Source organism: Globicephala melas, chromosome 2 (genome assembly GCF_963455315.2).
Source record: "Globicephala melas chromosome 2, mGloMel1.2, whole genome shotgun sequence".
NCBI classification, from domain to species: Eukaryota; Metazoa; Chordata; class Mammalia; order Artiodactyla; family Delphinidae; genus Globicephala; species Globicephala melas.
The window spans coordinates 148,705,561-148,727,236 of record NC_083315.2 but is presented as its reverse complement, the minus strand read 5'-3'; the positions used below and the strand labels follow the sequence as shown (position 1 = coordinate 148,727,236).

The 21,676-nt window shown below is 43.0% G+C and overlaps 2 protein-coding genes across 9 annotated transcripts in view; one reads left to right on the top strand and one right to left on the bottom strand.

Moving 5' to 3' along the window:
• The first annotated feature begins 14,445 nt into the window (after nucleotides 1–14,445).
• Nucleotides 14,446–21,676, top strand: part of NUMB (NUMB endocytic adaptor protein) — a 187,354-nt gene continuing 180,123 nt past the window's right edge. For 7 of the 8 annotated variants that reach the window (XM_070044987.1, XM_070044990.1, XM_070044989.1 and 4 more), the window contains exon 1: nucleotides 14,446–14,546. The gene's annotated coding sequence lies outside the window, so the exon portion shown is untranslated. Of the gene's footprint in view, nucleotides 14,547–14,632; nucleotides 14,771–21,676 lie in introns of those variants that run through there. The other variant, XM_070044986.1, reaches the window with a different exon arrangement.
• LOC138842571 (uncharacterized) overlaps nucleotides 14,491–21,676 on the bottom strand; it is a 53,147-nt gene continuing 45,961 nt past the window's right edge. Inside the window, exons 2-3 of the mRNA XM_070045040.1 lie at nucleotides 14,821–15,317; nucleotides 14,491–14,775 (exon numbers count right to left, since the gene is read on the bottom strand). Of these exons, the coding sequence (XP_069901141.1) occupies nucleotides 14,491–14,775; nucleotides 14,821–15,317 (782 nt within the window). The remainder of the gene's footprint in view (nucleotides 14,776–14,820; nucleotides 15,318–21,676) is intronic.

Genomic DNA, 21,676 nt, shown 5'->3' with positions numbered 1-21,676 from the left:
AAAATTGAGTTATCTGTAGTGAGGTGGATGGACCTAGAGTCTGTCATGCACAGTGAAGTAAGTCAGAAAGAGAAAAACAAATACTGTATGCTGACACATATACATGGAATCTAAAAAACAAAACAAAAAAATGGTCATGAAGAACCTAGGGGCAAGTCGGGAATAAAGAAGCAGACCTACTAGAGAATAGACTTGAGGACACGGGGAGGGGGAAGGGTAAGCTGGGACAAAGTGAGACAGTGGCATGGACATATATACACTACCAAACGTAAAATAGATAGCTAGTGGGAAGCAGCCGCATAGCGCAGGGAGATCAGCTTGGTGCTTTGTGACCACCTAGAGGGGTGGGATAGGGAGGGTGGGAGGGAGACGCAAGAGGGAGGAGATATGGGGATATATGTATACGTATAGTTGATTCACTTTGTTTTAAAGCAGAAGCTACACACCATTGTAAAGCAATTATACTCCAATAAAGATGTTAAAAAAAAAAGAAAATGTGATATAGAGAAAAATGGTAGAGTCGTGTTCAAACTCCCTTCTGCTACGAATAACTATGTGACTCTGTGAAAAGTACTTTATCATTCTGAGTTTTACTTTCATCATTTGTAAAATGGGAAGAATGATAATTATCTCACGGGTCTTTTGCAGTGGTTCTCAACCTGGTTGCACATTAACATTGCTTTTAAAAATGTGGCAGCCTGGGACTTCCCTGGTGGTCCAATGGTTGGTTGAGATTTCACCTTCCAATGCAGAGGGTGCAGGTTTGATCCATGGTTGGGGATCTAAGATCTCACATGCCTCACAGCCAAAAAAAACCCCAAAACATAAGACAGAAGTGGGCTTCTCTGGTGGCGCAGTGGTTAAGAATCCACCTGCCAATGCAGGGAACACGGGTTCGAGCCCTGGTCTGGGAAGATTCCACATGCCATGGAGCAACTAAGCCCGTGCACCACAACTACTGAGCCTGAGCTCTAGAGCCCGCAAGCCACAGCTACTGAACCCACATGCCACAACTACTGAAGCCTGCACGCCCAGAGCCCGTGCTCCACAACAAGAGAAGCCACGACAATGAGAAACCCGTGCACCACAACTAGAGAAAGCCCACGCACAGCAACGAAGACCTAACACAGCCAAAAAAAAAAAAAAAAGAGAGAGAAACAAATTCAATAAAGATTTTTAAAATGGTCCACATCAAAATAAATTTTTTTAATTAAAAAAAAATGTGGCAGCCTGTTCTACAAATTAAGTCAAAATCTCTGAGGGTGAGATCCAGATAGCAGTAGATTATAAAAGCTCTGTAGATTATTCTAATATACAGTCAGGATTGAAAATCACTGGTGAGGATTAAATAATATTACTTGTGTAAAAAAAAAATTGTTACTTGGGTAAAGCCCATCTTACTAGTTCCTAGTTACTCCCTAACTTAAATTTCAATCCAGCAATTGACTATACTTTTGGCATAGGTTCTAAGATTGCACCACCAGGTGTCAGTCTGACCATGCAAGTTGGTTCCTGGAAGCTTCTGTTTACCTGTTCTCACAGTAACAGCCATGTACCATCCCTACAACCATTTGTTGAGTACCTGCCTGCCTTATGCCAGCTATAGTGCTAGTGACCATGTGATTTCTAATCGTACGACAAGTAGGCAAGATAGTTATTGCCTCTATCGTGAGGAAGCAGAGGGTCAGAAAGATTCCGTGACTTGTACAGGATGCACAGTAAGCAGCAGAACTTAGATTCAAGCCTCATTCATTCATTCACTCATTCAAAAACACTGAACCTTACTATGCACAAGGTACTCTACGTGGAATTGCGGATCCAAAGGCGAACAAAGTATAGTTCTTATCCTCTGGAAGCTCATTTTATCCTTTACTTGTAGGTACATTTGGGGAAAAAAAAGGGGGGGCATCTCATTTTACAGTTGTTCTTGGCCTCAGGCGAGCTACATCTAGAACTTAAATGCTATGTCCCTAAGAGGGTAGAATGGCCCTCATAGAATTTCCTGGGATGGCTGTTCCACTGTACCCAGCCATTATAAAAAAACAAAAAGAATTTGAGAGCCTATTAGTTACTTATGAAGCTAGGGACCACATCTGTTTTACCACTGTCTTATTTGCTTATTTACACCCTCAGCAGCAAACTATTAGCATAGAGTATGTGTCTAATTTTTAGTCAATGGATATTTACTGAATGAGTGAATGCCTAGTATTCTAAGCACTGCACACGAAGAGTCACAAGGGAAATGTTTAAAGAAGTCTGCACTGTATTCTGGTAAGCAGATTTGAATATTTCCTTCCAAAGGCTGTTCTAAAAAGCTCCAGTTGATTCATCCCTGAGGTGGGAAAGTCTCACAGATCTTGCAGAAGGTTCTAAATGAGCCAGGGGCCGGAGAATTATTATATTACTACATTTGATCACTGGATCCAGGGTCTAATGGCTACTCTGGAGTTTGGTCCGTATCACAAAGATACCAGCTGTTATGTCTCTGAGTTGGCATTCACTAACCAAGCAGTTTGACAGATTGGACCATAAGGATTACCAGGTTGAGACAGACCTATAGTCCATTTAATATTCTCTTACCTTGGATGAAAGGTTATTCAAGTAGTGGTTCTTAAACCTGGTTATGAATCAGAATCACTTGGTGGAGCTTTGCAAAAATGAAGTACAGATCTCTGGACCCTACTCCAACCTAATGAAGTGGAACCCCTGGAACTAGGAAAGGGATCTGGGACTCTGCAGTAGGACCGGGGTTGAAAAATGACTGGTTCACTCATGTATGACTCTGCAATTCATAAATTTGCTCTAATCATTTCTGTATTCTGACTATATTCCCTCCCTGGATAATGAGCTCCATGCATTTATTACCTACACCTTAAAGTATTCTTTTTTTTTACCAGTCCTCATCTTAACTCTACTGCAAGTTTGTCAATGATGTTATAATCCTAGGATTCGGGGATTTGAGAGCAGAGTTCCTGCTGATCTTCCCCATGCTGTTTGTGATACTATAGAGTTAGCTCAGCTCTCCCCCTAAAGCATGCCTAGCAGTCACGTGCCCATTCTTGAGATTTTCCTTGGTTTACAAGCAGCTCTGGCTTTATTAGGTGATCCATTCTGCATCAATTCGACAACCTTTGTCCACTTTGTGCAGCAGCAGAAAAATAATATCTGTTCCTGTGATGATTGTGACCTGGGATTGTTACTGCTTAGGTCATTCAGGACAGGTAAGTACTTGTTACAGGCTCGGGTTAAAGTCCTGTTATGAGTCTAGTCAGCCTGTTAGCTTTGGAGACACCAAGAAGGGGAATATACTTTCACTTAAGAACTCAATGACTAACACATCACTTTGGAATGACAATCTGGTTGGTTTGTGGAACAGAGACCGGGAGGGGTAGTGGGGCAGGAGCATTTATAGCAAAGTATACAAGGGAGTGAATAGAGAAGTAGAATACCAGGGTCACATACCTGCCGAATAGAATGAAAAAGGGTCTGGTTTAACCACTTCCTTAAAAATAAAAGGGCTAAGTGGTGGGAGATGGAGAGCCACAATTGGGGTGATCATTTTGGAGTCTCCAAATATCCTTTGATAAGTCAAAGTTCCTAAGTAGCCTTACACACATGTAAAAAAGAGGATAGGAGGGAGGGCTTAGGAGAGAGAGAGAGAGGGAGAAGTGTTACCAGGTCACAGCCTATACATCCCTCCACACAAATTAGGCCTGGCCAGGATCTGTTGCACCGAAAACTTACTGGTGCTTGGTTGGAAATTTGTAATACTCCAATGATGGGGATTTTTGGTTGTATTCCTTACAGACATCGGCAATGAACATGTTCTCAACTGAGGTTATTAGAAAACAGATCTCCAGGGACTGGTCCACCCAAGATGAAAATACTGTGGCCTCTGATTCCAATACAGGAGCTCAAAGATGCTCCGGGTCCTCTATGAATCAACAATCAAAATAATAACAACTTTTCCTGGCATGTCTTTTCATCTAGAGATTTCAAAGCATTTCACAAACATCTGCCTATTCCTTGGGTAGCTGATTAAGCCACATCTCTGACAATCATCTTTTGCGTGGGGTCCTTCCATCAACTGATGGCTGAGCAGGAAATAGAGTGTGGGCCTCCTGATCCAAGACCTCACACTCAACGCTCACTCCCTCTCTTTACTACCCAATCTGCAGCAATCTGTGCTCCCATGGGGCATAGTTCTTAGTAGGGCCTGTGTGTCAGATCTGCCTGCTTCTTTGCTGTCATCACTTCCCACTCACTGCATTTCTGATTCCCTGTGTCCTGGCAAGTGGGCTGTGCCTTGGTTGTTTGAAGGATCCTGTTTTAGGATCCCTAGGGATTCTTCATGTCTTGTCATCCTTCATCCCAATTCACAACTCCCCCACCATCTCAGGGCCATCAGAGTGCTGTGTCCTGTGGTGTATCCTTCCTCCTTCTCTATGTCCATCCTCACTTCCCCTCTGCAGAAGAAGAGGAAACCACAGACCAAGAGCTTTTGAGGTAGGAAGGAATGGGAAGGAAGAGTTTTGTCTTTTCTCTCAGTTTATCCTCTTGTTCCCAAGGAGGAGGCCAAGGCCATGAACAACGACCCCCAACGGGAGGATTAGCAGGATGAGTCTTTGCTTGCATCACTCATCCTGAGGGAGTTGAATTTTTTTGTTTTTTATCTGGAGCAGGAATGACTCAGTGCAGACCCTTGATGGGGAAATCCATCCCAGAGCCTGAGAGGGAAGTAGCAGAGGGCCACCACCAGCCCAGCATTTTAATTTAATTTTCAGACCAGAACAGTTTCACTGAGTCAGAGGAAACTGAGTTCTCCCTCTCCCCACTTTTGGCGACTGAAGGAATGACCCTGTCTCTCTATGGGAGTCCAACAGAGACAGGCAATGAGATTTCAAATTCATAATGCAGGGAAGGCCCTATACACACTGGTAGAAGGCTTTATTTAGTCATATCCCCCCACTGTGCTTTTACCAACTAATTAATGTAACCACTAGTGATCATTATATGATAATTAGCACATGCCTTTTTCATAACTCCCATAGCACCACCCCAAAATAAATGATGGTGTAGAGTGAGAAGGCTGCTTCTAGAGACAACTCCTGACTCATTCATTCACTGAGCATTTAGTGAGCTAGTTTGGGTCAGGCCTCGTGCTAGGAGCTGTGAGCAGGATGGATGAGTTTCCTGGTATCACAATGCTGCAGGGGGGATAGGCACTATGCAAGTTTACACATGGGGTGTGTGTATTCCCCACGGAAGTGCAGTGTGTATAAGAGGGGCATCCAACCCAGTGGTGGCTGGGAGAGGAGGTGTCAGCAGGCCCCACTGTAGTAGTGACTTTGAAGGTGAGATCTGTAAGATGAGAAGCAGCTAGTAAATGGAATCTAACTTAGGGTAAGCCTATACTATTGGTATAATTTCCCCAGAACATAGAGTTAAACCCAAAGCTGCCTGCTTATAACAACCCTCCAAAGTAACTCCCAGGCTCCTTCAAATACAGTGCCTTGGAGTCTGCTTCTGTACAGTGTGATGAGACCATGGGAAAGTGTGAAATTCTACACAAGTGGAAGATGTAATTATTGTATCCCACTAGAGAGACTATTTCAGGGAGGAAGATGGCACAGGGAAATAGGTGTGAAAATCGGGTTCTTCTATTTCCACACCCAGGCTCAGTTCTCCGTGCCCTTGGGATGTGCTGGGTCTGCCTCAGGAAATATGTTTGTCTGCCTTCACTTGAGCAACAAAATCCTTCTTATCAGCTGCTGCTCTGAGAAGACACTGGTGTCCTTTTGCAGGAAACTAACAGGAAAAGAAAGAAAGCCTACCACTAAATACACTTCCTGAGGACAAAATGAAATGGCTGTTGCTCTGGCTGCCTGTAGGAAAAGGCTGAATAAATAAACACACCATCTCTATTGTGTAGGCAGACTTCCTGGGGGCAAGTCCTCATCTCCTCAGCCCCTTTCCCTTCTAAAATTGGCCATCCTGCATAAAAGCAGACAGAGATCTTCTCTGGCTGCTGAGTGGTACTGAGCCTTATTTATAATTCTCCCCTTTCTCAAACGCAGAGGAAACATAGAGTTAGAAGAAGAAGAGACAAGAGTAACAGGAAGAGGAACTTGATGTTGCTATACACCTCTCCTTTAACCTCACAGAACTTTCCCAGCAACTTCTGCTTTGAGCCTTTCTGTGCACAAACTGGAAACACCTGGGAACACGCCCAGAGGAGAAGGGCCCAGAGCTGGTGCATCTCAGAAAATCAAGGAGCCTGTTTAAATCACAGCTGCACAGGTGACTTGATTTGGAGGCAGAGGTGTAACTGTTATTACCTGCGAGTATTTATTGAGCTCTAATGGTCTAGCACCACAGAAGAAACTGTTGGAGACGGAGGCTCTGGATCAGGAAACAGCTCCAGTTGAAAAGATCCTAGGGCATTTCCTTGTGATGATAGTTTCTTCTTCTGCCTGGAACACAGACAAAAGGAAAGAACATGTACAAATATAAAGAGAGGGAGGGAGGGAGGGAGGGACGGAGGGAGAGAATATTTGAGTAGCTACTCCTAGCCTGAAAAGATAAGATGAGGTGAGCTATGCACTTGGACCTTTGTTCTTCTACAGTGTTTTTGGTTTAAAGATCATTTATACTTTAGGGATATTTCTCTGCCATTTTTCTATATAATAATCATGGGTGAGCCCTGAGAAATGACTCAAAGCCAAAATAACGGGGTTTCCTTGATTATAATTCCTCATTTTCTCTGGCCACTAGCCAGACCTCAATATCCTCCTCCCTTACAAGGAATCCACTCAACGCAGCCCTGCTGGGTCACTCTAACCTTGTAGTGATCTTTCGTTCATGTTGCAAACTGGACTCTCTTCTTTCAACTTTCTAATTGCAAAATTTCTCTTTCTTCAGTCTCTTGATTCTGACTTCTCCCAATCCAGGTGTGCAATCCACCTCTTGGGTGTCCTTACTCCATCCACGGAGCCTGGGTAGAATCCCCCTTTCTCTCATCCTCAGTTAACGACTGACAGCAGATACACAGTGACCAGCTTCTTTTGAAAGGGACAAAAGTCACACAGCCAAGTCCTTGCTCATTCTGGGCACACTCCCCTCTCTCTGGAACTTTAATGGATCCAGGCTCAGATTTCTGCATACTGGAAGGTGCTGCCATACTTAGCCCATCTTGCTTGTTTTGAGCATGCCTTTCTTAGTATAGCGCAGGCAGGAAATTACACTGGATCATGGCTTTGTTGGTCATATTTTATGAGCCCCAAATCTAGAATTGTGTTCTGGAAAGTATAGGGTACACATGGATAAATGAGGCAAAACATTTGAAAATTAGACCACTCTGGAAGTTACCGTAATCATAGCATATCTTTCCAGTAGCTTGGAGGGGCAACCAGATAGCATATACTCATATAACATTAATAATAATTAATGGTTACTGAGCGCTTACTATGCGTCAGGTCCTTCCTGAATTATGTAGATTATCTCATTTATTGCTCATAAAAGTTTCCTCCTAGTAGCTAGAAGGGAGAGAAAACCAATCATTATATACTCAATAATAACATTAATAGTAATAATAGTTATTGTATACACCAGGTACATAATATATGCCAGGCCCTGAATTGAACATATTCTCTCCCTTAATGTTTAAACAAAACCTACAAGTAGGTATTATTATTATTATTATTATTATACTAAGGTAGTCTGCTTCTAAAGTGACTCCAATGATCCCTCTTCTGGTATGTACATCCTTGTGTAATCCCCTTTCCTTGAGTGTGGGCTGGACCTAATGACTTGCTTTTAACTAATAGAATGTGGCAAGAATTTTGGGATGTCACTTCTGTGATTAGATTACAAAAGACTATGACTTGCGTCTCTTTAGCAGTCTCACTCTTACTGGCCCTCTCTCTTGCCCTCTTGCTGGCTTGCTCTGATGAAGTAAGCTGCCATGTTTTGGGGTGCTCTATGGAGAGATCCACAAGGCAAGGCACTGAGGGAAGTCCTGAGCTAACAGCTCATGAGGACCTAAGGCCTTAGCCTAAAGCCTGTGAGCTAAGGAACCCTGCCAACAATGATATGACTGAGCTAGGATGCAGATTCATCCTAATTGAGCCTTTTTTTTTTTTTTTTTTTTTTTGCGGTACGCAGGCTTCTCACTGTTGTGGCCTCTCCCATTGCGGAGCACAGTCTCCGGATGCGCAGGCTCAGTGGCCATGGCTCACGGTCCTAGCCACTCTGTGGCATGTGGGATCTTCCCGGACCGGGGCACGAACCCGTGTCCCCTGCATCGGCAGGCCGACTCTTAACCACTGCGCCACCAGGGAAGCCCGAGCCTTTTTTTAAAAAAAATTAATTTATATATTTGGCTGTGCTGGGTCTTAGTTGCAGCACTCAGGATCTTCGTTGCCGCGTGGGGGATCTTCGTTGTGACATGCAGGATCTTTAGTTGCGGCGTGAGGGATCTAGTTCCCAGACCAGGGATTGAACCCGGGCCTCCTGCATTCAGAGCATGGAGTCTTAACCACTGGACCACAAGGGAAGTCCCCCAGTTGAGCCTTGAGATGACTGCAGCCTTGTGAGACCCCCAGAGCCAGAGAACCCAGTTAAGCTGCATCAGGATTTCTGAACCACAGAAACAGAGATAATAATTGCAGTTTTAAGCTACTAAGTTTTTGCGTAATTTGTTGTGCAGCAAGAGATAACTAATACATATCCCATTTTGTGGATGAAGGAACTGAAATTTAGGTAGATGAATCAACTTTCCCAAAGTCACACAGCTACGAATGGCAGAGCCAGGATCTGAACACATTTAGGTTCAAGAGTCTGAGTTCAAGTCTACTTTCTCATGAGATTCCAAGTGATTAGGAAACTGGAGCTCTAGAAGGTATTCTACTCTCTGAAATCCTTGGAGTGTAGCCATGTTTCCAGGAAACTCTTTGTGTGTGTGTAAAACTGGGATGGACAAAAGTTTAAAAGTTCTTTGAGCGGCCCACTCCCTGCTGCAGAAGAATGGCTGGTCCACCCATAGATCTGGTGATAGTAACCAGGGGTTCCATTCAATAGCACAATGGCAGAGCTAAGAGCTGCAGCCCATCCATTTTACAAGCACTCAAGCCATCTTACCTATGCTATGCAAGGTGGGTAGAGGGGTACACACACTTTTCTTGAGGATGAAAATTCATGCATTGAGTTATGAGAAGGTATGGTGTGCTATTTAAAAATCACATGAGCCCTGGAATTGGAAAGCAAATGGTTCTGCCTGAGGGAACACCCTCTTCCACTGACTTTTTTTTTTTTTCCTTCTTCCCTCCATGGAACAGAGCCTTGAACTTTGAAACCACAGTGCTTTGTTCGAGCATGGAAAGCAGCTTGGCACGTCCTTTTGTTGGAAGCTCCCCAGTTTGGGATGGCAAAAACATCTTCTTCCAGAAAATTTCCCTTTGTTTATCCAGAGCTTCATGCCAGTGGTCACCTTTATGAAATCAAATGAAGATGCACTTGATGGCTGGCTGCAGGGATCTATCCTTCCTTGTCAGCTTTGCCCTGGTGCCGAAGCAGCACCTGGCGATTTCCAGGTGGCAGGAGAACGATGATCCCATAGGGTAGCCTTCTGGCCCCATTCTCCTTTCAACCAGTGGCAGAGGCTGCGCTTGGTTGGTGCAATTGTGCAACCTGGTGTAAAGTCCATAGCTGCGGAGGTGGGGGTAGGACTCTAAGCTGGCTCAGCACTCTGATTGTGGCCTCTTGACTCTTTCTCGATTTCATTACCCTCTTCTCTATGGGCCCTCTCTCTCTTTTTCTTTCTCTTTCTCAGTTCTCATTTCCTCTGTCTCTGTCTCTCTTTCTCTCTCTTTCCTCCCTTCTCTCTGATGCCTTCATCCCTGTCAACCTCCACCTTCAGGGGTCCCAAACTCAGGGAACCATCGCTTATCAAATATCACGGCTTTGCCCCTAACTTCTAGCAGCAGGCAGCTCTGGCCCTTGTCCGCTTATCTGAGTGATTTTCTTCTCCACCAGTTGTTTGTTTCTCTAATCCATTTGGAATTGTGTGTAGAAACCACGGAGAAAAAAATCCAAAACCGAACAAACAAAAACCCGCAAAAGGAGCTTTTCCATAGTGAGACTGACCCCTGGACTAAAATAGAAATGAAAAGAGACTTAGATTCTGCTCCCTTGAAAAGTGATATGATGAAAAGAGAGGAGTAGCAAAGAAAAGAGAGCAAAAAGCACCAGCACACACTAGAGCCCAAGGCAAACCATACCACTCAGATATTGGGGCATCACTCTGAGTCCATCATTTTCCACTTCATCAGGATTTATAAAGGTTATTTTTGCCTGTAATATACCTGTCGTCCTGGTCTTGCTCAAGTGGTTTTGCACAGATACCATCTGCACCACCTCCACAGCCAGCCATGCGACGCAAAGCTGCAGACTCCCTGACCCCAGGGCTCTTGCTTTTTAAGAGGGGGCCTTGAGAGTGATGGAGAAGCACATAACACAGGAAAGAAAAGAGAAGCTGGATGGAGTAATTACTTTACAAGGTTACTTTGTGCACACAAAATCAAAACAAAATTAAAATGTAGGGTTCAAGCATTAACTTTTCCAGTACTGCATGGGCTTCAATAACACAATAGCCTTCTGTGGGATCAAAGAATGTTCCTTAAAACCTTCCTTCTTTAAGGTTTTCTCTCTTCTTACTGCATTGTACGTGTTTATATTACATTTTTCTTTTCTTTTTGAAAATTTATTTATTCTTGGCTGTGTTGGGTCGTCACTGCTGCGCATGGGCTCTCTCTAGTTGTGGCGTACCCTTTGTTGCGGTGCGTGGGCTTCTCATGGTGGTGGCTTCTCTTGTTGCAGAGCACAGGCTCTAGGCGTGCAGCCTTCAGTAGTTGTGGCACGCGGGCTCAGCAGTTGTGGCTCACGGGCTCTAGAGCGCAGGCTCAGTAGTTGTGGTGCACGGGTTTAGTTGCTCCACGGCATGTGGGATCTTCCCAGACCAAGGTCGGAACCCGTGTCCCCTGCATTGGCAGACGGACTCTTAACCACTGCACCACCAGGGAAGTCCCCATTTTTCTTCTTAATTGATTTTCACAAGGAATGGGAGGGTAGGAGTGTATATGTATGTGTGAGCAAAAATATTTATAAATGCTTTTTTTTCTTTTAGTGTATGAAATAGGAGGGGGACTTCCCTGGCAGTCCACTGGTTAAGACTCTGCTCTTCCAGATGTGGCACGTACATACAATGGAATATTACTCAGCCAAAAAAAGAAATGAAATTGAGTTATTTGTAGTGAGGTGGATGGACCTAGAGTCTGTCATACAGAGTGAAGTAAGTCAGAAAGAGAAAAACAAATACTGTATGCTAACACATATATATGGAATCTAAAAAAAAGAAAAGGTTCTGAAGAACCTAGGGGCAGGACAAGAATAAAGATGCAGACGTAGAGAATGGACTTGAGGACACGGGGAGTGGGAAGGGTAAGTTGGGACGAAGTGGGAGAGTGGCATGGACATATATACACTACCAAATGTAAAATAGATAGCTAGTGGGAAGCAGCCGCATAGCACAGGGGGATCAGCTCGGTGCTTTGTGACCACCTAGAGGGGTGGGATAGGGAGGGTGGGAGGGAGACACAAGAGGGAGGAGATATAGGGTTATATGTATATGTATAGTTGGTTCACTTTGTTATAAAGCAGAAACTAACACACCATTGTAAAGCAATTATACTCCAATAAAGATGTTAAAAAAAAAAAAAAATGAGCCCAGTAAGGAGAGTCTCAGCAAGCACCTGGGCAGATGGACAGCCTTGAAGAGTTGCTGTACCCTGTCATGCATGGCAGCAACCAAATGACTTCTGTGTCCCCGAGAGTAGCGGGGAAGTCACAGAGGGGCCCTCCATACCTGAAGGAGTCATACAGCTGGGATCTAGGGACACCTCCGCAGCACCCTGCCTGGCTGATGTTCAAAGCCCAGTCCAAGTGACTACCATCGCTGTGGGTGTCAGTGTGAGCAGACGGTACCAGGGACTATGCACCCCTCACCCACTCCTTAAGTCCCCAAGAAAAGGAGAGAACAGAAATCCCCAAAGCCATTAATGGCATCTTCTCTATGCCAGGCACTTGTTCTAGGCACTTGTATTACAGCAATAAACAAAACATTAAAAAAAAAGACAAGACTCTGCTCTTCTACTGCAGGGGGCACAGGTTCGATCCCTGGTCAGGGAACTAAGATCCCACGTGCTGTGTGGTGTGGCCAAAAAATAAAATGAATAAATAAATAAAACGAAATAGAAGGAATAGCTGACCTTTGTGGCAATTTTCCTGGTTTTGTGATAGTAATTCTGTTCAGTTCCTGAACTTAGATGACAAGTCCTCTTAGTGAGGCTGGCCTAATTCTATGTTCTCTATGGCACATAGTGACTATGACTGTGCAAGAGCCATTATTACCCAAAGTACCATAATAATGGACATGTCCTCCTATGACGTTATTGTTTCCTATCTTCCAGGACATTAATTGCCTTCTAACTTGCTCTAAAATTGGTAGGTAGGACACACTGCCAAGACTAGAGAGAAGAAAGCTGCTGGTAATATACTAAAAAGCTGGGTAAAGGACTTACTGCTACCTCCTTCTCATTGGAGCGTCTTCACATTTACACGTTACTTCTTTTGTTATGGGATGTTAGTTCAGCCTTGCCTTTTGTCTTGGATTCCGTCTTATCATGGTCAATGTCTGATCTTTCCTTCAATTGAATGATTCAGACAACTCTGAAGTTATTTTGGCTTTTCCAGTTTCCTTTTACAGGCTTTTTATGAGTCATTGAATTGAAGGGGAGGTTATTTCTAAATTGGAAGGTGAGGATGAGAGAAGGGGGAGGAAAGTTCCGGAAAATAACTGGGAAAAGACACCTTATTGTTATGTAGAGTTGCTGGAGGAATAATTTCCGCTTAGTTTGGTGATAGAGGTATGTAGTTTATTTAAACCTGACTAAAAATATATGTTAGAAAATAGACAATTTTTTTTTGGATAATGAACCATGCAGTTTTAAACTCCTTGTAGCTTGCTGGAACAGGATATAAGGGTAAATAGAAGAGATATGGAACAAAGAGTTAGTGGGAATAAGAAAGGGGCAAAGTCCAGATTCTTGGTGCCACAGAAAGTCCCCAACCACTAAAGGGATGCTTAAGAGGGAAGTACCCTTGACCTGTCCCAGTCCATTCCTGAGTGTATGTTTCATGACCCACAGGTTTGTGTATGCTAGGTGGAGTTGTGAGGAAGGTACATTTAAATCTGATTCAGAAATTGAAAGAATAATTAGGCCAGCATTTTGCTATTTAGGAGCAGGAAAAGGGGTGGAAATGAAAAAGAAATGCAAAAAACTAATGATGGATATATTTCTAGGAGCGCAAGAGTTTTTATAGCAACACCAAATTTCTCAAAAGTATCTACTGTGATTTGTACCCAAATGAGTAAAAATGCAATCATTTATTCTTGTGCATTGTGCCAATATGCGAAAGGAACTGCAGTCTTTCAATGGTCCTAATTTAGACTGCTTAGGAAGAGGAGAGGTTTAGAAAAAAAGACAAGTTTTTAAGTATCTGACACACAACTAGTAGGGCTATTTAAGAACTGCTGAGCATAAAAATCAAGTTGCGGGAGCCGAATTCTCTTGTCCAGAGCATCACAAGGGTAAAATATGGCCCATTTAGTCCAAACTTGCTGTTGGTTGCCTGGTCACTTCGCAGGAGCCAGCTAGGGGTGAGTCTGGAAGCTGGAGAACCCTCAACACGCCACTTCAATTTATTAACTGCAACCAAAGTGGACTGACCTCTGCAAAATAAACGGTTGTGCTTTGCCCTTTAGCATGGAGACTTCTGGAAAGAACGTCAAGGAAACTGGGCATCTTAGGACCTCAAGAAGGGGAAATTTTAATCTGTATACTGCTTTTCTCTCAAGGGGTTGTAAATGATTTTTAAACACAACCTCTGATGTTGCTGTTTTGTAAGTACTACCCTCTGGGTAAGCTAGCAGTGATAAGCTTCTCCTTATAGGGAGGAAGTTGGAGAAAGGGACGAGTTTCCAGAGTCCACTGTACTACAAAGAGTTAACCCTTCCCCTCGAACGTGAGCGTCTGCCCCTTGCTTTCTACTGCGCAACCAAACTGTGCCCAAGCTAGAACCAACCATGGCCGTCACATACTTTGCCAATTGACTTAACAGACACTTTCGGCAGCCTATCAGAACTTTGAACTGCCCAACCATCAACCAATTACAACTAAAGCTTGGTCTAGGACGCTCCAGGTCCGGGAGGGGGGGTAATACCGGGTCAGGAAAAGGGGTGGGAAGGAAGCTTTGACGGACGGGTAAACTAAACCAATAAGAGCAGAGAGCTGCCGCCCCACTACCCAATGGAGAGATAGGAAGTGTGAAGCGGGGTGGGCCTGTTGTCATGGGGGAGGTGGTGGCGCTAGGTGGCTACTGGCGCCCGAGGTAGAGGCAGTGGCACTGGAGTTGGCCGCGGGCAGCGGCAGGTGAGTACTGGTAACGCGGACCTGAGGTCTGGGGGCAGTCGCGGGGCGGAAACTCCAGCTCGGCGCTCCTGAGGCGGAAGGCAGCGGAAGGGGGCCTGGACTGCGGGCCGGGTCGGGCCCCGGTCGGGGCCAGGGCGGGGGCGGCGGCGGCGGCGGCGAGTTCGCGCTGACTGGGCTGGTGGGAGAGCAGCCCGGCTCCTGGCGGCGGAGTTCGTGGTGGCAAGGTAGGCTGGGGCCAGACCCAAGCGGGTCAGGCCGGGAGGTCCCTTGGGACGCTTAGCTGCGCGGGTCTGGGGCACTGCCCGGCGTCCGGTGTGTGAGGGGGGTAGGTCCTTGGGGAGACGGGGGTGTCTGGGGTCCCAGAGAAAGGGGTGACCCGGGGTGACCGGTTACGACCTGGTCCGTGGGCCAGGTGACTCGGACAGGACAGCTTGGGTGCGAGGAGGAAGGGGAACCCGGGAAGTCCGGGAGCGGCCCGAGAGGAGAAAGCTGGGGGGCCGGGAGACTGGGAGTGGCCCGGGTCCGAGGGAGAAGGGAGGCCGAGGGCGGCCGGGGTCTCAGCGAGGGCGTCGAGGAAAGGCAGGGAAGGCACCTGAGGATCCTCCTGAGAAAGGCGGCCATCCGAGAGAGGAGCGCTCCTGGGGTTCTTGGGGAGCTTTGGAGTGTCGGACCCGTGGAGACCTTGAATAGCTTGGGGAGGAACGGGAGCGCCCTGCCCCCCACCGCTGGTCTGGGATGGGAAATTCAAGACTGGCCTGGGAACCCCTAGGTCTGAGGGTCCCCAGGAAACCAGGGTTTTGAAAAAAGTTTTGGAGGGGTAGCTCGGGTTTGAGACTGTGGTGAGGGGTTTGGCTGAGGAATGGAAGTTCTCTCAGTTGGGGATAAGTCAAGCAAAATGACACGGCGGTGGGCGGGAGAAGTTGTTTCCTTGTAGGAAGGGAGTGGGAGGTAGGGTGTAGTAGGAGGGAGCGAGAAAGTTGCTCGGGAAGAGACTAGAGGTCTTGTGGAAACTGGCCGGAACAGTAGATATGAGAAATTAACATGGGGCCCTTAATAGGTTCTAAGGACTTCAGAAATAGTAGAACCTTCAGCTTCATAATACTAAGATGCCATCTAGGACCAGAGAAAGGGTTCTAAAAGCAGAGTTGTGACTTACATTCCAATGCTTTAGAAAAGAAATTTGTTTTAGGACGCGAGCAGTAATGTTAGAAAATAAGGACATTGACAATATGGGGAATTTAAAAGGGGAAAAGGGGATAGCTGAACTAAAGGAGTGCGACCGGGAACTTAGAAAGAAGAGAGGCATGAAGAGAACAGGCTTAACTTTCGCCAAATTAGAAATAAATTTGAATTCTAGTTCTACCACTTAGCTTTGACAACTTAACCTCTCTCTGTTTGGAAGTTTCATCTGTGTAATAAGGATAACAATACTTCCTACTTCTTAGGGTTGCTTTTTCACATGAGTTAATATCTGTGGAACTTTTAGAATAGTGACTGGCACAAAGTAAGCACTGTACTGGATTATTAAATGTGTAGAGGATAAAGAAAGTCCTGAATTCTTTAATGCGTTGTTCTCAAACTTTAACTTAAACCAGAATCACCTGGACGGCTTGATAAAACGTAGACTGCTGGCTCCACCCAGAGTTTCTGATTCAGTAGGTCTGGGATGGGGCCTGAGAGTTTGCATTTATCTCAGGTGATGGCTTATGTTGGTCAGGGGAACCACTTGCTTTATTGAAAACAGTAATAATGTAGCAACCTTAAAATACTTGTCTACCCTGCTAGAGACAGGTAGAAGCAAATTGCAAAACAAAGATCCTAATAATGTATAAGGGATGCCGTATTTTAAGCCTGTGTTTTTCAAACTGTGGATCATGATTTATTAGTAATTTATAAAATCAATTTAGTGGGTTAAATTAATTAAAAATAGAATAGAACAGAATTGACTACCATTGCACGTGGCAAGGAAAAATATTGTTTTGGGAAATTTTGCTCATACATGTGTGTACTAGGTCACAATGTAAAATGTATTTCTTGCATTAAAAAGAGTTTGTAAAACTGTTTTGAGCCATGCAGTGCAGCAAAAGCAGCCCTTCAGTAGGGACATCCAGCGACTGGGTTTATTGCTTATTTATTTTTCTTTTTGTGGTAATTTTATCAGGTGGTGATACATTCTATTAAATTTCTTCAGTTTCTGAATTGGTTTCTCCTGTGTTTGCCTTATCATACGTTGTGTTGCGCTTCTTTTTAAATACTGAGAATCTTTAACAGGAGGACTAAAGGGAATTTGAGGTAGAGAGGTGAAATTGAGTGGTGTTTCTCAGATGTGGTCCACTTTTGTTTCACTCATGCCCTCTTGTTTACCTTTTCTTTTTTACCAGTGTACTGTAAAGCACTGTCTGTATAAAACCTAAGTATACACAGACGTGTTGACAGTAAACAACCAACACAAATAGACTGGTTTGAGATCAGTTCCTGTATAGAAAGTAAGCAAAAACCAAATAAGACACATTTCAAAAGAGAAAAGCAAAAGGGTGTTTCCTTTTTAGAGAGTAAGGAATTCTGAAGTTTTCATGGCCTTAATACAAAATATATAATATAAAAGCATTTTTAAGGGAACCAGATATACTTGTGTATTTTAGATTTCTAGGTTTTTGAAGAGAGAAGACATAGTAATAATGCTCAGATGCACCTGGGATAGAGTTTTAACTACAAAGTAAATAGTTTATTAAGCAGGAGCTTTTGTTTTGATGGTTTTCTCCCTTGAGAATGATCTGGATCTGGCATAGAGTTGTAAATTTAACTTGTTTGAGGGACCCAAATGTAATCTATATACTTATTTTAAGCTATATTAAGAATATATATGTATGTTTTGTGCTGTTCTTCGTTTGATTTTTCTTCTGTAAGACTAGATGGTTTATATTTAGAAAGAGTTGATTCATGTTTGTTTTAATGGATGTAAGGACAGAGAAAACAGTATTGAAAACTGAAAGAGATTCTTATAGCTCTCTTTAAAATCTTTAATCTAGGGGATTTATAACCCTTTCATTAATGTTTTATGAAATTGTGAAGAAACTTTTGGAGTAGCTTTGCATCAGGATTTTTAGATTTTTTTCTCAAATAATTTTTAGTTCTATTTCATGTTTTTATTATATTTTTACAAAATTTTAATTTTTGTTTGGAAGACTATGAAACATGTAATTATTTCATTTTTGAGTTGAAAAACATAAGCAGTCTTTTCATAAAACAAATTTACTAATTTTTTTGTGACAGAGGTTCCAAGGATGAAAGCTTTTGAATTACTTGCTTTGAGTTAAATGTAGTATCCCTACCACCAAAATGGTTAAGTCATTGTACAATTGATGGGCACTTTTGTATAGATCATTCAGTTCTTTTTTTTTTTTTTTTTTTTGCGGTACGTGGGCCTCTCACTGTTGTGGCCTCTCCCGTTGCAGAGCACAGGCTCCAGACACGCAGGCTCAGCGGCCATGGCTCACAGGCCTAGCTGCTCCGCGGCATGTGGGATCTTCCTGGACCGGGGCACGAACCCGTGTCCCCTGTATCGGCAGGCGGACTCTCAACCACTGCGCCACCAGGGAAGCCTGATCATTCAGTTCTTTACTAACTGATGGAAGAATGTAAAATCTTAGTAATCGAGTGTGGGAAAAATATAAAATTCATTCGTCATAATTGTGGACATTAACTAGTTTGATTACTTACTTGCTTTTTAATGAATGGACTTTATTCAGTTGACTTATTATTCACCCATAATTTAATCATACTTATCTAGGAATATCTCTGATTGCTCAACCGTTTTTACAGTGAGATTTGTTAATTTGTAGTTGAAAAAATGGTGGTTTTTAAATTCCAGAGAAACTGCTCCTGATGGTACAATTTAGTGAGGCTCATTTTCCAGTTTCAAAGATTATTCAGGTAAATGGTTTTTAAAAGTGGAAGTTCAATTAACACTAGTTCATTAAGTTTATTTTCTATTTCAATAAAGTTTTGTCTTTTACACATCGCTTCTGATCTGCTTTCTCTGCTTCTTTCTCTTCAACTACTCATACAATAAATCCTAATGGAAATGTGCTGCCTGAAAATCTAGTTCTGTGAAAGTACAGAACCCCAACATCTGGTTTTTAGTTTGCTGGGAGAATTCCTTTTATCAGAAAAGGTCCCGTGGTAAACTTATTACCTTAAAAAAAGTCTTTTAATAGAGTACTTGGAAAGCTACCTGTTTTTTTATTTTAAATAAATTTATTTATTTATTTTTGGCTGTGTTGGGTCTTCGTTTCTGTGCAAGGGCTTTCTCCAGTTGCAGCGAGCGGGGGCCACTCTTCATCGTGGTGCACGGGCCTCTCACTGTCGCGGTCTCTTGTTGTGGAGCACAAGCTCCAGACCCGCAGGCTCAGTAGTTGTGGCTCACGGGCCCAGTTGGTCCGCGGCATGTGGGATCCTCCCAGACCAGGGCTCGAACCCGTGTCCCCTGCATTAGCAGGTGGATTCTCAACCACTGCGCCACCAGGGAAGCCCGGAAAGCTACGTTTTATTTTGGACTTGCCAAAATACATGTATTGTGTTTAATAAATTTTGATTTCTATGGAATGGATCTTTAATTCTGCCAGTTTCTGAACTCTGATATATGTTTCCTTGGTGGGGCTAGGGAGAAAGGAAACAATTGTACTCCTTAAATTTTTTTGCTATATTATTTTTTATCTTGACATTATGATAAATCCTTTATTTGCAAAGAAATACAATTTTTTGGAAAGAAAGAAAAATTTATTTGCAAAGAAAATTTATATTCAGTAATATAATGTATTGGAAATCTCATTATTAAAGATGGAAATTCTATATAAGGCTTTAGGACGTTTGTTCAGATATGAGACACAGGTAATGATAAATAGGATGTCATTATCCTATTGCCATATATTTTTGAGAATATAAAATATGCACTTGTAAATCTTGGGGCAAAAGGATTGAGACTAAGGGAGAATGAGGAGAATACTGATATGTTTGAGGAGGAGTCGGAGGATCTGCAGGAAGTATGTCTAGAGGAGTGAGCCTTTCTTGGCAGTTTTCCTGGAGTGACATATGTAAAGGAGGATGATCCTATTTGCAACATTCTCGCACGGACATATTTTTCGCTGTGCTTGTTAGAACTCTTTCTTTGTTGTGTTCCTCTCAGGAAAGTGTGTCAGAATACAAATGAATACACTGAGAATTGCTAGTCCTAGGATGGGAGGCTTTGCAGGACCATGTGGATTTAGAAGGCTGGACACTTGTCTCTGCTTCTCCGGTTCTTGGGAATAGGTGCCCAACAATTGTAACTAGGCCAAGTCTTCCCAGTTGTCCTTTCTAATGGAGTCTGGGATTAGGCAGTAGGAAGAGACTCCCAGTCATCTTAAATGGATTAACCAAGGGGCTGCTTAATAATTAATGTTCAGTGACTTCCCTTTCCCTCTCTACCGAAACTGTTTCTCCCTACTTGCTTGCTGATACCTTACCTTCAGGATCAAAGTCTTGAGTTCTCTGATTAGATAGCAAAATATTAATTGTGGTAACTTGTTTATATTAAGGTGGATATAGTTAATTAGGAAAATGATTATTATCCAGTTTTTTTCCAGTTTAGTTGGGGAGGAAGAGGGATTTAAAGCCATAAAACACTGCTTGGCTCCTGAATAAAGGCAAAGTCAGGGAAGTCAGGAACACAGAAAAAAGCAAAATTTATATCTTTAAAATTGACTTCCTTTGGCCTTAGAAAAGTAAAAGTGATGCTTTTGTCCTGGTCAGCTGTGCACAAGTACTCCATGGGTACCTTTCAATTGTGTCATGTGGTACTGCTTTGCATAATTTATAAGGGTTTATTTACCTAGTTATTTTTAATATAGCTGACTTTGTTATCAGGAATTTTAGCTCCCAGGATTATTTCATCACGATAAACTTTTTTTTCAACCTAGAATCTCATGGAGTCATAGAATAGCCTGATGATCACAGAAGTACATTTGTAATAGCATATTATGATATTGAAAAAAGCATCATTTGTGTTCTGAGTAAGAATGATAGAATGGAAGAAAAATCCAAGTTTTATCATTGTATGACCATGTTTTTGAATCCTGGATCTGTCATTTACTAATTGACTAATTGGGCAGTTTATTAAATCTCTTGTAGCCTCAGTTTTGTCATCTATAAAATAGAGCTTATCCTCCTTAACTAAGCTGAGAATTAAATGAAAAGCATTTTATGTAGTACCTTGCTTATAGTGGGCACTCAACACATGATGATGTTAATTTTTTTTATTAGTAATTATAACAATATTAGACTTCTCTTTCTAGGAAGGGCTAATATCCCAGATACTGTGATTATAAGCAATGTGGCAGTTAGAAAAACTGGAATTGACTTTAGTTATTTATTTTTAAATTAATTAATTTATTTTTGGCTGCGTTGGGTCTTCATTTAAAAACGGGGTCATCTTTTATTATTGAGTTATGAGTTGTGAAAAACCTTTATATGTTCTGGATACAAGTCCCTTGTCAGATGTATGATTTGCAAATATTGTCTCCCAATATGTGGCTTGTATTTCCACTTTCTTCCTTTCTTTTTAAAAATTAATTAATTAATTTATCTTTGGCTGCGTTGGGTCTTCGTTGCTGCATGCAGGCTTTCTCTAGTTGCGGCGAGCTGGGGCTACTCTCTGTTGCTGTGCGCGGGCTTCTCATTACGGTGGCTTCTCTTGTTGCGGAGCACGGGCTCTAGGTGTGCGGGCTTCAGTAGTTGTGGCACGTGGCTTGCAGGCTCAGTAGTTGTGGCGCACGGGCTTAGTTGCTCCGCGGCATGTGGGATCTTCCTGGACCAGGGTTCGAACCTGTGTTCCCTGCACTGGCAGGCGGATTCTTAACCACTGCGCCATCAGGGAAGCCCCTATTTTCACATTCTTGATGCACGAAACTTTTTTTGAAGCATAAAACTTTTTCACTTTGATATAGCGCTATGTTTGTGCTTTTGGTATAATATCTAAGAAACAATCGCCTAATCCAGGGTCATGAATATTTATGCCTATGTTTTCTTCTAAGAGTTTATACAAATTTTAGTTCTTATGTTTAGTTCTTTGATCTATTTTGGGTTAATTTTTG